Here is an 18,495-nt window from a genome sequence, read left to right as displayed (position 1 = left end):
CCCACCACTACATCACTGTCACTAGTCACATATACCACCATACATCCTGCAGGAAACACCATCCACCGGGCTTTTTCAGAAACACAAAGATCAAAAAGAAACAGTAGACACAGAGGTTTCCTCATCTAGCATGGAAATCTCTCTTTGACTAAGACAGTGGATTAGTGGAAGTCAGAATTTTCTTCTGGTGATACTGTACATTTTGAGGCATACTCACAAGAGTGTGCTCTGTGAGGGCGCTCAAATGAAATTATCATTCAGAAGTGTAACTGATGTTTGGTATCTAAAGCTCAATAAGATCTATTTAACTTTATTCCTTAAAAGTTACAGTTTTCAGCAACAATACCACAAACATGTCATAACTAACTATGAATAATTATGTATTTATATTAAGAAATTATGTAAATGAAACATACAAAAAACAGCTAAAGGGAATAAACTAAAATGTGCTTATTTTTACTTTAAGGTAAAAAAGGTGCAGTCTCCACATGGCAGGGTTACAACTAAACTGCTCCAAATAAATAGTGAGTGAATCCATTTACCCCTCATATAAATGTACAGCAGTTTCAGGAAACTGATTCATCTAAAATCACAGGTTAACCATTACCAGTAGAGTTAGGCCTTCAGTTCAGGTCATAAAAGTCAAATAAAAAACAGCATCTCTTAAATCTGCTGTGAAAAACGGTGTAAATTTAATCTGTAAAAGGTCATTATGAGCAGGGTCCTCTCTGTGTGGAGTTTGCATGTTCTCCCCGTGTCTGCGTGGGTTTCCTCCGGGTTCTCCGGTTTCCTTCCACAGTCCAAAGACATGCAGTCAGGCCAATTGGACATGCTAAATTGCCCCTAGGTGTGAGTGTGTGAGTGACTGTCTGTGTCTGTCTGTCTGCCCTGTGATGGACTGGCGACCCATCCAGGATGTATCCTGCCTTCCGCCCAAAGACTGCTGGGATAGGCTCCAGCACCCCCCCACCGCGACCCTGACGGAGAAGGGGCTTAGAAAATGGATGGATGGAGGTCATTATGAAATGAATAACAAGCCATGTCTTTACTAAAGGACCATCTTCTTAAGAATCTTGAATAACGATATTTTAAGAGTGTAGGCTATAATTAAAGAAACTTGCAGCTCTTGCACTTTGAAAATTGCGCTGCCTTTAATTGCGATTTCAATATAGAAACGATTAATCTTTCAGCCCCAGAGTACGTAGTACTATTTGTGCACATGACACTTTCAGCTAAATTAATCACACACCCCAGGTACTCTAAAGCTTTTTACCAGAGATTGTTTGTATAAAAATAATTAAACTTGATCAAATATTTTTAAATTTAGCAAAACACAAATGTGTTGTTCCCTGCTCTTTCCTCTTTAAAAAAACCCTGCTTTCCCCCTTGACTATTATTCCTTGCACAGTTCATTGTCCCGCTCTCTGTCACTCGATCTTTCCATCTGCTCTTTTCCTCTATTTTCCCAGTCATCACTCTGCCCCATGCTAGCACCCTCCTGTCCTTATTTAAAGTAAGCCAACTCTGGCATTCTCAGGGCCTGTGGTTTTCCTCAGCTAGACTGGACCAGGATTTAAGCAACTGCTACAGCCGGGGAGATTAATCATCAGACTAATATCTGTTTTAGAGCCGGATGCTTATGGACCAACAGACTGTTGACTTCAATTCCACAGCTGAACTGGTTAGCTTTGTTATTTGAGCTGAAAGACCGTTCGTAAAAAGTCCAGGGAATCCCAGGTGGTGCATGTAAGTGTTTAAGTGTGTGTGTGTGTGCGTGTGTGTGTGTGTGTGCACTTGCATAGGTGTGTTAGTGGGTGACGGTGTGTGTGATAGTGTGTGTTTGTGTGTGTATGTAGAGAAGAGAAGAGAAGCTTAAGAGCTTAGCTCTGTGAGGCTGAATAATTACTTTAAATACTTAAATTTCATGCTGCGCTGCTGTTGGTATAAGTGCATTAAATAGCCTGCTGAATCTGAAATATAAGCATCATACACTTATAATAGTTTTAGCACCAAAATAAAAGCCTAATTATCAAAGCAGCATGTTTCTGCTGAGTGCTTAAATCGATTATTCAGATGCATTATATAGTCCACAACAGAGTATTTCAGCATCTATGATTTAATCAAAATAATGCAGGCCCAGAAATTCTGTGTAGTTCTAATATGATTTATATAAACACTTTAATAGATCTGTTATGGGGATGTGGAGTGTAGTAAACAAAAAATGTCTATTTAAATATTGATTACCTTACTTTGATATATATATATATATATATATATATATATATATATATATATATATATATTACAACATAAACTAAATAATTTAATAGGTTATGGAAACTGCAGAATGAGCTGTGAAAGTGCTGCATTTCTCAAACACAAACACAAGGTCACCACTTAAAAACCACTTTAAATTTTTGTGCTACACTGAAGGAAAGAATATGATTGCTACTGCTGCATTCTGTCACAGTATCCTTGAATAAGACATATCCCCAGCATCCCAAAGTTGTACTCTGAAGTGGGTTGGCGATTCCATTGGACACAAGCAAGCTAACTCCCATGGGCAGAGGTCAAATTTGTTACTTATTGTGAAAACATAGGTGGATTTAGGTAGACTTAACTACGCTGAACTCCACTCATGAGCAAGGTTAAATAATTGTAGAAAACTTCCTCCTCACCTCTGGACCTGACGTTGCAAACAATGAACAGGACACTATTAAAGCTGACCAAACTTGTTTCAATTTACCAGTAAAAGTTTGGTCCAGATTTTTCTGTAACACAGCGACAGTGAACACAGTTAATGGCTCACTCCAGTCACACTGCAGATAAAATTAGAAAACTCCATTGAAGATAGAATGTACAATTACCTAGAAGTGAAAAGAAAGTGTCGGAACGCTATTCTGGACTGTTCCAGTCCAATTTCCCAATCCTGTCTGGGCTAAGGAACAGCAAACTCTCAATCTGTACTAGCGAAGACCCCTATGTCCAAAATAAGTCAACAGTTCTCTCTGTTACAGGAAACCAATTTCACTGTTTGTGTGCTGGCGTGACCTGTTATGTGAGAGGCAGATCCAGTGTCAAGGTCAAGAATGGACCTTAAGTAGGTCAAAGGGAACCAGAATACAACCCAATAAAATAATAAACTGAGCCAGTGTAGCCTGTATTTCTGCCATTTAACCAAAAATAAGATTTTGAGTCTCCGGCTGGCTTTCCTAGAAATTCAATTTCAAAGACCTGCTGGAAGCAGTGAAACAGACTCTACCCATAAGTGGTCAACTGATAGTAGGCTTAGTACATTTTGAATAAAAGCAAATAATTGTTTATGGGTTTATTCTGTTGTATATACATATGCATGCAGGTCTGGTCTTTTGTCAGTACAAACATACCATATAGCAATTGGTTCTGGGGTCAAGACGGAAATTTCATTAGTTTCTATTTCCACTATCAATAATTAAGTCTGTGGAGACCTCAAAAGACGAAGTAATCCACACGCAACTACAGCCACACATACAAGAGCATAAAGCTTCAAATATACACATACATACACACACAAAGACCTCTGCTACTGACTACTACTACTAATAATAAATGCACCTTGACTAGGGAAATCACAGAATATAGGGAAATTTTCTATAGCTCACATGTACACATATTTAGACTTTTAGGCATAATAAAGACATATAGCCCTTATAATCTTTATCATCTGTAGAGGCCTGCAATGGGACTAATATGTGCAATACTTTATAAATATATTTTTTAATTACACAACAACAGGGTAACTTTGTTATTTTGAATAACAGTAAAAGAAATAAAAGTAAAGGAAAAAAGATTTAAGTTTATTTATTCCTCCCACGCCTTCCTTTCTTGAGCCTTTGGCTAGCCCCACTCCTAACTGTATTTCTCAGGTGGTGTAGTAGCTCAGTTGGCTCCCATACCTACAGGTTTAGGTGCTAATCCACCTCTGGGTGAACACCATTACAAACACTACCAGTTTTGATATTATACTACGTGTTCGAGGCTTGTACTTGGCTATTTTGCCTGGATATCAAATAAACGAAAAGGTGGTCTTTGGGTGTACAGTATCATACATACTTTCACATAAGCAGTGAAAGTGAATGCCCTCTGGGGACACCAGTTAAGTGACAGCTTAGAACAAGTACAACAAGGAGATCGAACACACACACACACACACGCACGCACACACACACGTGGATGGACAATGTGTCAGACAGACGATAATGAGCAGTTTCAGACTGCTGTTTCCGAAAATGAAGCTCTGACCACATGCCATGCGCGTGTGTTTCCAATCTGTCTCTAATCCCCTGCCACACAGGCCAAAGATACAGTACCTGTGGTGCAGCCACTTACAACACTGCTCAGCCTTGCTCTGATATCTATCTGAGCTACTGCAGCACACGGCTCAGTGATGCTCTCATGCTATCTGACTGCACAGAGATGGGCTTTGACTTCCATGAAGCTGCTGTAGAGTTTCAGCTAATCAATACATCATCCAAGAGAGAGGCTGTTTGTCTGATTCTGCGATTTGTCTCCTGGTATTACTGTTAGTGTCAGTCTTCATCTAGACAGTGTTCACCAAGCAATCCGTAATCATGTGGAATAACATCTCTCTTTACTCTGCAGTGTCAGTTCACTCCAGCATTCATCTACCTCCTATTCCGTCTGTCATTCAATTATTAATTAATTCATTATTTACAACTCTGGAATACCTCTTGCGATGTGTAATTCAGGTGCTGTCCATTCTCTAAGACAACTTGGGTTGTGAGGCCATTGTGAGTGTTTCAAAAGAGTGCATAGACCTTTTATTTTAAAAATTGAGAAGATATTTATTTGATATTAGTGGTGGGTCACACAAGCTACATCAGAAATGCACTGTGTGACTCTGTGACTTCAGTTGCAACCAGTTATAGCAAAAAAAGTCTAATTGATTGAAGTGTGTTGCAGTATTTAGCCAACTTTGACAAGTTATATGTGTATCAACAATACATGGTTATAAGCTAGCATATAAAAACAGACCTACAGCTTCACTCACAGTGGCTTGTAAAAGAGCTCTTTGCAAATTTTCCATTGGTATATGTATTATAAAACTAGTAGCCAAGACTGGGTGCAGTCAGCAACTTAACAATATGCTACATATCATGATACAATTATCATGAAACAACACAATATGATAACAAAACATACCAGATGAACAACATTTCATCATTTTTAGTTTACTTTAAAATCCAAAAACTACAATATTCAATAACAAATAAATATGGTTGGGAAGAAAGATAATGACATTTTTTTTTGTATTAATGCTTCTGTAAAAGTTTAATAATGAATACATTAATGATGCTGGGGAGGTTCTAAAAACTAGTCAGGTCCATCAACGAAGTCGTTACTATTTTAGCTATCTACCACAGCATATTGAAGTTGGTTTTGGGGTGTTATACCTTTAGAAAGTGAAATGAATGTTCTATTGGATGGAGCTCAGGTGACTCGACTTACCCATTGCAGCACATTCCACTTTCTTGCCCTAAAAAAGTCTCCTGTGAAAGGGTTCCTTTCACAGTATGCTTCGGGTCACTGTCAATCTGCACTGCGAAAGTATTTGGATCAATCTAAGCAGACATTACAGCCTTATACGCCTCAGAATTCACCTACTGCTTTTGACTGCAGTCACATCATTAATAAATACAAGGCATTCAGTTAAAACTACCTCCACAATCTGCTTGACAGATGAGGGGGTATTCAGAAGATCACAAGCAGTTCCTTCTGTACTTCAAACTCTTGTCTTTCTCATTCTGGTTCAAGTTGTCCTTGTTCTGTTCATCGGATGTTTTTTTCCAGAACAGACTCTATATGGTCTTCCTGTTTTTGAGGCTTACTGATAGTTTACATCTTATGGTAAAATCCTGTTCTATTTACTCTGAAGTCTTCACTTCACCAGATTGTTGACTTTGATACAGATACATACATGTTACTGATCTGGCCAACGGTTGTAAAGGGTTTTTTCTCTCCACCAGTGAAAGAATTCTATCATACACCACAAATGTATGTGGCAAATGCCACACTTAAAATCAACTGTAGACTGTTATCTGCTTATTTGTAAGTAAAATAAATTATAATATATTTTCAGTAATCAGTGATTTGGCATATGTGTAAGTATAGTGTGTGAGAGAATCTGTGTCTGAAAAACCATCAATGAACAACAAAATGTTAATGAACACACGCCACATATAATATACACGTTACACAGTAACATCATCTGTTTAGTGTTTAACAGCACTACAACATGAAGTGGCTCTACAGACCCAAAACCTAGTAACACTTGCACGAATACAGTAAATAAAGTATACTCACATCATGCACACACACAACAGCACACAACTAATGCATAAACTTCACTCTGTGCTGTTTCTCCTTAACGCATGATGCACTGAAGGGGCCAGAGTGAAACCAGACCAGAGCCTTTTTCTGTACCTGTTTATACAAATAATAATAAATAAACAATAAACTCTAACTATTAGTGTCTGTTTCAGTCCCACATACTTTGACTGGGTATAAGTAAATTCAAAAATATGGATACAGCAATCACTGTATCAATAATTTGTCACTGTGTGCAGGAGTTCCTCCATAGCTGGGATTTAGAAGCTGCTCTAAGCCACATTTAAAAAAATGCCATTAAAGACTATATACAACCCCAAATCAGAAAAGGGGTATGGTTGCCAAGTTAAATTAAAATTAAGGCTAATATCAGTGACTTGAAAATTAGCAAAACCTTTGCATTAAAATTGAAAAATATAACGGCACATTATTTGATGTTTTATCTCAATGTTTTTTTTTGCTTTTTCAAAACAAAGCATTTACCACTTTGTAATATAGCCATTCCTTTTCACAATACTTATTAAAATGAACATAAATAGCATGACCAGGTGAGCTTTGTACTCGGTGTACCTCAGTAGCTTTCGAAAGTCATCGCTGTCCATCATGTCCTTCTCTATAATTCTGCTCACACATCTATGGTTTCTTCACACTGCTGTGCATCACACTTTCACTCAGAGAACATGGGTGAAATAGTTGTCCTATCACTTGTGGATGCTTGCTTCCTGCATGGTACATAACTGTAGTTATGCTATCGTCCTCTCGAAATGTGGTCACAAATGGCACCGTTTTTTTCTGTGCTGTTGATTTTTTAAGTAGGCCTTTCTAGCAAAAACAATTGTCTCTTGCATCCTCATGCAATTAAATAAAATTACATTAATGAATTTTTAACCAATAGTGTTGGTCAAACAAATGTTTATTTGATGGTTTAACATTTAACCAGTTAATCATTTAAATCCCTAGTGATAAAGATATCTTGTTGTCATATCAACCACCTCAGTGCAAAGCCTGATAAAATGTTAAAAATCGCAAGTGAATAGGTGTGTTCTACGAGAAAGAGAAAAAGAAAACCCTAACTGACATGTCAGTCAAAGAAGTGCCGATAGGTGGTTTAGGAGAAAAAACGGGTTGGGAATTCCCTTTGACAGTGATGGATGCGGTCTAGGAAAACAGGCATGGAGGCATAGAGGCTGATCATAACCAGGCTCTACTAAAGCCCAATAAAGGCTGAAATAGCTTCATTAATGTGAGTGTGTGCTCGGGCAGATATTTGCTGTGTTATTGCTGTATTAACAGTTTCTGTATGCAGCATGTGTCTGGGAACAGGAGAAAGGAGTTGTGTGCTACAGAGCTTCTTTCAACTTTACACCTGCCAAGAGCAGCACACAAGCTATAAATACATTCCTTTCTGACTCACCAGTTAACACATGCATGCTCTCTCTCTCTTTCCCTATCTCTCTCTCTCTCTCTCTCTCTCTCTCTCTCTGCACTCTCTTATGGGTGGTGGCACAGCCCACATGTCCAGAGATGGATCTCCAGGCCAGTGTTTTGCTCTGGACCTGATTAGCTCTTATTGGATTATGGTACATTAGCACATTTTACACACACTCTTCACCTTCCTTCAGCTTTTCCATTCGCTTGCTGGTACTTTGGCAATTGTACAAAAACAAATTATCAGTCACTTTGTTGATGTCATAGTGACATGCTTTTTTATGATGGAAACAGTGGTTCATATATTTACTGTTTTCTCTGGTCCATCCTTGAGCACAATACTGCTGTCATTAATAGCTGTTTTAATCGAAATATCAGCCATGTCCCACCTATAAACTAAAATCTGTTCTTTAACAGATATGTGGGGGTGCTTGCACCATAAAGATGTCTTATGGGGGTTCCAGATCTCTACATCACTGAATGTATTTGGCATTACTTGGATCATAATAAGCAGAAAATGCAACTCATTTCTAAAACTGAATTTTGGAGGAGTGGAAAAAACATCACTGCAGATTTCTTTGAAAAACTCAAGCTTTAATAAAGATAGACATAAAAAAATTTCAACCATATTTAGCTGTTGAGGCTTCTGTGTTATTTTCTGTTAAATATACGTTTTCTACTTCTTTCCTGGTGCAGAATTTAACCATTGTACACAATGCCTGTATTGACAGGAAAATAAAAGAAGGATCTCTTACTTTTGCACAGTACTGTAAGAAAGCAAAAACATCAAATGTTTAATAACAAAAACTAATTTCAAACACTTTACTCTCCGAGGCCCTGTTCGTACATTTCTCAAGAGATCTTATCACAAATGGACAGTAAGACAGATAGCCGTTCACCTTGCATTTTCACAGGTCTCGAATGCATCTCCAGTGACCACTTACGATCAAATTTCAAAGCTAGATGAAGGGTACAGTGTGCATTTACTATGCCAGCCTATGCTGCATCTGTTGTCAGACAAAAATGTCCCACGGGTCCTTGTTCATGTACATGTAAGGCCTGTCACAAACATTTAGACCCCATGGATTGCTAATGTAACCTGTTAACAAACAAGAGAAAAGACAGAGAAAGAAGCAGCTGCTTCCATCCTTGCTGTGATAATGCACACTGACCACATCTGAAGGTGATCTGAGTGATCAGATTACAAGGCATCTCCAAGATACAATGGACCCCATCATGCCTGCACTTAGCACTGTCCACTTCTGATAGATCCCCCAAGACGCAGGTTAATCCAAGGCGTGAAAGAGGCCTGAGTATTTTTTTCAGTACAAGAAACTGTTCTCTGTCTAAGCACAGACAATGCTGTTTGTCTGAGTTCGAGGAACCTTTCTATTGTTCTTGGACATAAAATTATGTTGGTGCAGAAGAAGATGTGGACAACAATGCACACAGGCAAATGCTCTTTTTTTCAAAGAGGCCCTTCAACAGAGGCAGCAAAATGCCCAGCCCGGTGTTACTACAGGGGGAGGGTAACACAGGAGCACAAGGCACATGTGGAGGGTAGACAAACACACATACACATATCCTATCCATCTCAGACACAATTCACTACAAATAAACCAACTACTGCACTAATAATAACACCAACATCAAGAAAAACAAACGTCTCTTCTTACACTGAGAGTGTGGTGCAACCCAAGAGACACTTTGCATGGCCACTCTACCGTAGTTCTCCACAGCAGGCAAGTCTACGGCAGATGCCACAAAACATTTTGCAATACTGGGGTCCAAGCCTATGGGTGTGAATGACTACAGCAGTAATGACTGAATCAGGGGGAGGAGGAAACTGACTAAAAATGATCAGCTCAATAGAGACGTTCGCTGAGCTGAACTTAACCTGTACATATCTCTGTTGTCAGACCAAAAACTTGTATCTCCATTTTTGTGTTTTTTCTCTTTTTTACATTATTTGAAAACACCTACTGTCCCTTGTATTTGTAAATTTCAAGATAAATAGACCAAAAGAAATGGCCCAACATTACTTGGAAAAAAGTCTGGTTCCATCAAAAGAAAAGTATGTTTTTACCTTCTCCTGTAAAGTTATCATTTTGGAGATACAAGGTTTTGATACGACAGCAACAATACAGTATGCTACACCTGTCTTGTAATTTGTTCTTCTTGGTGACTTTATGTACCAAAAACAGCTATGATTCTTTTTTACATCACCATTTTCCAAATCTAATATATGTAAATGGCTGCCCTGTGTTGTGATTCAAACAGCTGTGTGAGCTGAGGAAATCCTTATAACGTCTGTGTGAATGGGCAGGGTTAAACTGCTGTAGACTGAATAGGCAGGTAAATGTAAATGGACAGTTTTCCATGAAATCACACAAACAACTAATTTAAAGTGGACTGGTTTTGCAGCTTGGACTGTATGGGCTGGAGAGTGATCAGTATATTTTAAAACATTAACAATTTAATGATACATTTTACGTCAAACTTTTATCTCGGTGTTATTTCAGAAATTTTGGCTAATTAAAACTAACTGAGAAGCTTAAATTGTAATTGAGATCCAGTACTAAGAACATGTGAGCTAGAATAAGGTCTAAAGGTCTACACTAAAGTTGAGAACTCTAAAAAAAGTATTGACTTATACATTTAAGTTGATTTTAAGTTTTGAGTTTTTTTTTAATCACTGAGTAGCTGTAACTGATACACTATACAGCTCATACCTCACAGAGCGATGGACAAAACAAAGGAAAGTAGTGAAACTGAATGAACCGAAAATAAGCAAAAGTGAAGTAGTATCACAAAGTCTGAAAAGGCTCTATCTGTGTGTGTTTGGCACAAGATGACTAAAGAGAAAGTGAGATCACAAATAATGAATTATTGAGTCGGATGTTGGCTTGTCTAGGTAAGACGTAATAAGGTTCTCCATTGTACTCTCTCACGCACAAACATTAACTTTGAAGTTTGTTAAAGTGCTGAATCATATATATTCAGCAGCACACCTACAGGTAGTAATAAAAGGCCGTTTTTGTGACACATTACTGATGCAGTCTGTGTGTGAACAGCAGCATCACAGCTGTGTGGAGCCCTTCAGCCACTCACAGGGCAGAACAGGCAAACAGGCCCTGCAGCTGCCCGCTGATTGGTGGCTTCATGTACTCATGAATAAAGCTTATTAATCATGCAAACAGGTCGGCAGGCTGCATGACAGCCCTTATTCATGAGTGAAACCCAGCTCATGGAGAAAGGGATTTGATCTGGTATCAGGGTTCTCCCATGTTCAGACACATTTCAGCAATCCAGGTGTTTTTACACAGATCTCGAATCAATATGCACCGTGAAAATAATCTATGGACCTATGAATAATCCATTAAAAACATACAGTAAAAATAATCTCAGCTCCTCTTGGATGATTTATTATGAGTAAATCATTAAAATAGTTTTTTTTTATGTTAAATGTATTTGTATAGCAGAAAGCTCACATTTTTGCAATGAAAACAAAAACGATTTAAAGGTCCCTATATGTCAGTCTCACAAATAAACCTTAACCTATCACGGTCTGATATACAAACATATGCCCTAATGTACTTAACCAAAAGGACAGTGCAGTTAGCAGTTTGCAAAAGCAGATAAAATATGTAAAAATTATTATGTCAAATTTATATTCCACATCTATTTAATAAACTGTCAAATAATGGAAATGTTAACATCCTGGCTTACCTAGCAATTGCACAATCATGCACATTCATAAATCTTATCATTCTAAATGTATGTAGAGGTTAACGGATGCACCAAGACCACTTTTAGTATTATTGGACATAACAATGACACATAAAATATTTATTTATTTATTATTCAACATCCCTTTTAAGGTTTGAATTATTATAGTGGTACTATACGATTAATAACTGAATAATATGCCAACAGATTGGGACTACAGTTGAAGGTTAAACAAAACAGCCACAGTTCTGATGCATTAACTGCTTTTATTCTTTTCTTTGTAACACAAGCTTCGCAAGGTTTCCACCTGTCTTTTGTGAAACTTGGAAACAAACTCTCCGACAGTAGAAGACTTCAAGGACAACAAACAATACAGAAGAATAGATGCAATTCCCTCATGAGAAGCTCTGGATGGGTGAAAAGAAGTGAAAGAAGAACAAGCAGAGAAATGGATTTCAGCTTATCAACACAAGCCAAGTAATAGAGCCAGATGTAATTCTGTGTTAACAAAAACTTTCAGAATTATTTTATTGAAAGAATAAGTGTGTTCAATATAACACTTTCCCCTGTCTCAGCATAGAGCACAGCAAGGCCATGAATAGCTATAGGGATGCAAATGCTGGTCATGAAAGGTAATTGCGTTGTTGCTGAATGACATGGTTTGTGGGGAGTTTTTCTGGCCAGAGGCTGGAATAAAACTGCTCTTTCAGACAGACAGAAAGAAGCTTTGGTATAATTGTGTGCTGTCAAATGCCGAAGTAATATAAATGCTAAATAAAGCATATGTGGCATCCATCCATCTGTGGGGCACAATAAAAATTTCAGTGTGTGTGTGTGTGTGTGTGTGTGTTCTATCAGGGGGACAGATGAAATTGAACAGAAAGAAAGACAGGAAGAAACAGGATGGGGGTGTGGAAGCAATATTGAGGAACCATTCTTAAATAACAAAGTGGAAAAATCTCTCCTTCTTTCTCTCTCTACTCTCTCACAAATGCTGATCAATTACTGCCAAATACATTTTTACCAAGAATCCTCTACTGACCCCCCCAAAATAAGTCTTTATACAGGACAAGTCACTTTTCTCCTTCCTAGGGAGTACAACATGAATCATAAATTGCAGGACATACAATCAGATACCAGCCACGTTCTTTCTAATAGCCCCAGCAAACAGTTTCTGTTCAGCATCTGCTACTAGGAATAGCAGCATCGCAGCTGTCTCATGAAATCCTGCCTCCGTTTTTGACAGTTTTGCTATTTTTACATTAATGGAAAGCTGGCTCACTATTTTATGTGCCACTATGCATTTTATGGGTCTGGGAGCAAAGAAATAAACTCTAAATATAAAAACTCTGAATTTATGTGATAACTAGGGCAAAACAGTGGAGAACAGTTTCTTTACATTCCTGTGTTGATTTGAAAACAGAAGGCTATTTCCACATGATCCATTATATACAAAGCAACATTACCTTTAGACAAGCGGTTAGGCATGGTGGTAAGTACCTCAGGGCAGAGTTACTTTTAAAAAAAAAAAGCTAATAAAAATTCGCCCAAAAATCAGCCATAAAAATACATCACTGGTGCACCCCCAATGATAGAAAACCTGCATCGTTAGCCATGTTAACTTAAGGATTATGTAGTGTGAAATTAGATTAGGCCCATCATTTGCCACAAAATCAAATATAAACAGCATTTTGGCTGCCATCACAGAACTAGCAGAGACAAAAAATACCTGATTAGAAAAGACAAGACACACCCTGCTCTCATTCAACAGCTCCCTCCTCTGTACACCTATTTAAGGAGTCACTCCATTCATTAGAGCACTGATCATGAGTGCGGGCTGGCCAGCTGCAGGCTGGCTGGCAGGCCCTGCGAGAGCTCCCGCTGTCTCTCGGAATGAGTGCTCTGCCCTGACCTTCAGCCTCCACTGGGCCAGATGACAGCTCTGATACTGACAGACATGTGTTAATTACCACAGGTGTGATTTCCCAGAATGGGATGAGTCCAGTTTAACTCACACAGGCACAAACACACACATACAAAGGCACATAGGCTTATACACATACACACAAACATTCTACTTTTATTCAGTCCCAGCTATCAGTGCTAGCTGTGATTATATTGTTTTCCTTACGCAATCCTCTCTCTCCTCGTTTGTCAGAAACATGGATCAGTTTGAGGTCGTCTGTGATAGTGCAGCTTTAAACTTTTCCCCTGTGTGCTGCTGTCAAATGGGCCCAGAGAAGAGGAGCTGTCACAACAGCCCTGCAGCCTCAAACACCTCTACCTACAGTCAGTCACTCACTGAGTCACTCACTCCCCCCAGTTTCTTGTGCTCTCTGTGTCTACTTTTCCTCCTTTCTCTGTCTGTTTCTCTATTATTCTTCTTATTTTCTCTCTCTGCCTTGTTTTTGTGCCCAGGAAAATGTCACAGAAAAAACAGAATGGGATTTTTTTGCTAAACGCGTTAACAGACACACAAACACACACCAAGACAGGTCTACTTCACATGACTAATCCTCTTCTAAATTTTCCAAGTGAATAAATTTGGCTACAATTCAATAGCGGACAGCAGTGACTCTGATATATATCATGTACTCCTGCATTCATTACTAATAGTGGTACAGAAGCTGAAGTGAGAACACATTATTACACTTTGTCAGACATTAGTTTTTTTGTTTTAACCCTGACTCCGTTCAAATTATTAAAAACTCACACTCTTAAAAAAACAAATACGCAATATAACAAAAACAAACAAATTTTCTCATTAAAGGGTCCGTATCCTATATGTTATTTATACTAGGCCTGGGCGATGGGATGATGTAACTGACAAGTAACCTGACAAGTATTATTATTGACAAGTAACCTGATGCATGCTCCAATAGTTGAAAAAGTCGAAGTTTGTTAGGAAATCTCTGCTATGCACTACACAATGGTAGCTTTAGCCCAAGATTGTCACCGTCTACTTGTTTTACTTTACATTAAGTTTAGCTTAAGTGCATGAAACAAAAAAAGACCATCACATGACGTGCTTTGGAACTTCATCCCATGTGACTCACAGAGGTAAAGCAACCAAGCTTATGTGACTGGATATTACCTAAAAGCAGCTAAGTTAGCTCAAGCCCTAAAACGTTTAGAAGTAGAGAAAGTTCTTCTCATCTCTATCTACGACTAGGACACAGGATCAGAAAAAGGCAACAAAGAAAAGATTTGAGCATTTTCCATACAGTGTCTTGGAGGTTTAGATGAGTAAAAGAAAAATTCTGAAAAGATTTAACATAACAAGGTTTTCTAAAGGCATTTATAGATTGACTCCATTATAACTGGAAAACAACTTAATATGGAAAGCATTTAAGCATGGCTCTGGAAATCACTTTGGCAGTCTGTAGTTCCTCCAGCAGGAAGTACATTAAGCGCAAGTCCCCATGAATCTGCAGCAGAAGAATCGTATAAACAAAAGTGTTTGCAGTTTTCAAAAGATGTTGAGTTACTCAGTATTATTATTTAATATGTGATTTTTCTTAAAGACTTTCATTAAAATTGTTAATGTAGAAAAGCACTGAAAATAAAAACAGAATACAAACTAGGTCAAATCTGCAGTGGATGAACGATTTCAGACAGATGTATGTAAATATCTTCTGTGCTGACTGCCCACCCTGTATTGTGCCTCATTCAAAAAGCAATCCAAGCCGAAACACTCCTTATAACTTCACCATGAATGAGTGGAGCTAAATGACCATTCATGACATCTCAGAAACAATGAATTTATAACAGGTGGTTTTGCAGCCTAGTTTACAGTAATTCTTTTGACCGATAATTTGCCGTACTAAGTCAGCAATTAATCATTAACCTAGCCCAAAATCAAGGATGTGACCCAGGAAAGAACAGATATAAAAAGAATAGGTCTGGTTCTGAACTCTGATTGGCTACACTGGCTACATCTTATTGAGCCATATTCCTAAGCCACTGTAAAACTCACACATTTATGGGCGCACATATCATCTGAACTCTGTAGAACTGCCAGAGATATTAAAAAGTGTTATATGTATGGACCATAGAACTGATAAGTGGAGCCAGACATAAACATGTATAGGAAGAAAACGTCCTGAAATTATATATTAACCCTATTAAACATCCAGTTTAAGAACCCAGATTTGTTTATAGCGAGGGGCTGATGACTAATTGGTTAATCATTTATGTCCTTACTATGTCAGCTCTTTCCTATTTGAGGTGCATAAAGTGTGTAATAAAGTATTCTAGTAATCCTAAGCCTGGCATTTTCTTTCAACCCCTCTTTATTCACTTGCCAAACTGAATCAATATTTGACCAACAAGGTCATGAATTATTACTATATACAGATGCTCTGTTTATACAACAATCTGTTGTTGTCTGTTTTGACACCTTATTGATTAGTTCTAGTGTGCACACGCGCACACACACACACACACACACACACACACACACACACACACACTGTAACACAAATACACTCACCATCCTTGCGGTGGTAGGTGATCTCCACCTTTCGCTCCTCTGAGCCCAGCAGGGCCTGGGCTATCTGGGCCACAGCATGGCGCTTGGTAAGCTGGCCGTGGAGGAAGTCGCATGTGCATGGCTTCTGCATGATATCCGGCCGCGAGAAGCCGGTCATCTCACAAAATGCATCATTACAGAAGATGATGGCACAGTTTTGCACACGTGCGTTCGCTATCACAAACTTCTTATCTGTGGATGGAAAGAAGCAGAGAGCAAGGATGAGTGTAGCACAGCTAAAGGCTGAGCTGGCAGTAATTATCCCTCTGTGATAACAGCGTGGCTGATTTTCCACCCTAGTAGCTTCAGCGTTTTGGGGATGTGGCTGGTGTCCACTGACTTGTTACTGTGACTTAATATGGGGTCCTGATCATTTGAGCTGCAGATCTTGAGCTATTCCACATAGTAACATATTAATATATGTTACATATGAATGTATATTTTGAATTACAAGTGACAAGAGAAACAATATTTTTTTAACAATGACACCAATGTGTTTCTCTCATTTTGACATTTATTAATTTAGGTACGAATATGAACAATAACACATCAAACTAATTATCTTAAACAGGATACAGTCACAAGCAAAGACACTGAACGGTGGTCCTTTCACAGAGCTCGACCAAATGAAAGTACAATGATAGAATTTCCATTAGGTCCTAACTTTAACCCTTGATCAATGACAGCAGCGTCTCTGAGATGCTTGCTTGGGTCTGGCTTGTTCCGCATGCACAGTAACTCACAAACAAACCCTCAAAATATATCAAATGTTTAACACAGGGGATTAAATTTATCTAACTGCAGCAATGAACCATCTATTAGTCAGCCCTCACATGGACCCACACGCACATACACTTCAGCTATGAACGTTTCCCTTTGTTACAGCTCACTGAAAATCTAAACAGAAGCTAAGAAGCTAACAAGGCCGCTAGAGACCGTTAGAGACCGTTAGGGACCGTTAGAGACCGATAGAGACCGTTAGAAGTCTAACTTCAGTGGCCTCAGAGACTTCATTTCACTGTAACCAGGTGAAAGTTTTTACTTAAACATTTCATTAGGCTAGGAAATTATATTCTCATGAGATTTTTTGTCGTGTTTTGCCGTAGTTTTGCTAACCCGCTACGGACGGTTTGCCGTACCCTTAAGGTAACACTAGCTAAGGCGACGGGGCGTCGATAGAGAGGCTTATTCTGAGAAACGGATTTGTGAAATAAACCGGTGAATACTTGCGAAACTTAAGACGTTAAGTCTAGTTGGAGCGCTGACACACACCTCATATTATGGTTCATGTTGTCGAAATCACGCTATTCAGGGACGAAGTGGGCAAATTGAATAAAAGTGTCCGGCTAATCTGTGGACTGCAGTCACATCGCGCGCCGCTGTTCGCGCGTTCCCGTTTGTAAACAGCGGGTCCGATGAGATTAGGAGGAAAACGGATAACGGAAGAAGTCATTTATGTAAATAAATAAACTCATTAATACCAAGAGCGCGGGTCGTTTTATAGACTCTTCAGCAGTTAAACTTTTGTGACATCAAGGTAGAAAATATGATCTAATGATGGTTTTATATTCACCCTGAAATTCACTCGCCCTACAGCGCTTACGCGAATCAGAGTTACGGTTATGAAAGGATGAAGAAGGAGCTTTCCCACTTTTTTAGAGGTCGTCTGATCTGCAGTCCGCGTCACGCTGCGGCCACTAAACCGTCACGGGAATAAAAACGGGACTGAACGGGAGGACTTTGTCGGACCGACACTTACTCTGACCCTCGAATTTGCGGATGATAATCCCCAGAAACGTGTTCTGCGGGGCCACATGACCGCGCCGCACCGGCATGTTTGCGCTCCCTTCCGATTCGGCGATGAGCTCACGGGCGCTGCGCGGTTTGGTCTGCTCGGTGCCGAGTCACTTCGGCGGGATGATCCGTCCGTCCGTGCTGTCCGGCCTGCCTCCGCTCCGGGCCGGGCTCCGCGCGCATGGTGCCAGGCCGTTTAGTCTTCACCTTTCGCGGAGATTAAACACAAAACCGGGAGCTCATCACATCTCGAGTACGAAGGACGGAAGAACCGGTGACGTGCGTCCGCGAAGGACCCCCGTGTGCCGCGCGCAGCCGCACGCTCTGCAAGACGCGTATGTGTGCGCGCGCGCGCGTGGCGATCGTATCTGCGGCGCGCGTCAAGATAACAAAAGGAGAGGAGGGTGAGGTGGGGGGGAGGGTGGTGCGCGTGTCACAGGTCACGCGGATATGTGAACCGCGAGCGCGTCAAAGAGCGCTGCACGCGGTTTTCCCCGCGCCGTATCGGTGACAGTGAACGTGAGAGCAGCGGTTTTATTAATGCTGCAGTATTAATGAGGAGAGAGTGAGAGAGAGAGAGAGAGAGAGAGCGCAGATACTAACTACTAACCTATGTACAGACAATT

The 18,495-nt window shown here is 39.5% G+C and overlaps 1 protein-coding gene across 4 annotated transcripts in view; it reads right to left on the bottom strand.

Moving 5' to 3' along the window:
- Window positions 1-18,262, bottom strand: part of kcnh7 (potassium channel, voltage gated eag related subfamily H, member 7) — a 60,532-nt gene extending 42,270 nt beyond the window's left edge. For 3 of the 4 annotated variants that reach the window (XM_017703700.2, XM_017703701.2, XM_017703702.2), the window contains exons 1-2: window positions 17,835-18,261; window positions 16,037-16,267 (exon numbers count right to left, since the gene is read on the bottom strand). In XM_017703700.2, the coding sequence (XP_017559189.1) occupies window positions 16,037-16,267; window positions 17,835-17,910 (307 nt within the window). In that variant the 5' untranslated portion in view covers window positions 17,911-18,261. Of the gene's footprint in view, window positions 1-16,036; window positions 16,268-17,834 lie in introns of all 4 variants that reach the window. The other variant, XM_017703698.2, reaches the window with a different exon arrangement.
- Window positions 18,263-18,495: the final 233 nt, after the last annotated feature.

This window comes from Pygocentrus nattereri, chromosome 30, assembly GCF_015220715.1.
Source record: "Pygocentrus nattereri isolate fPygNat1 chromosome 30, fPygNat1.pri, whole genome shotgun sequence".
NCBI classification, from domain to species: domain Eukaryota; kingdom Metazoa; phylum Chordata; class Actinopteri; order Characiformes; family Serrasalmidae; genus Pygocentrus; species Pygocentrus nattereri.
The sequence above is the reverse complement of the archived record's forward strand: the minus strand, read 5'-3'. Positions and strand labels throughout refer to the sequence as shown.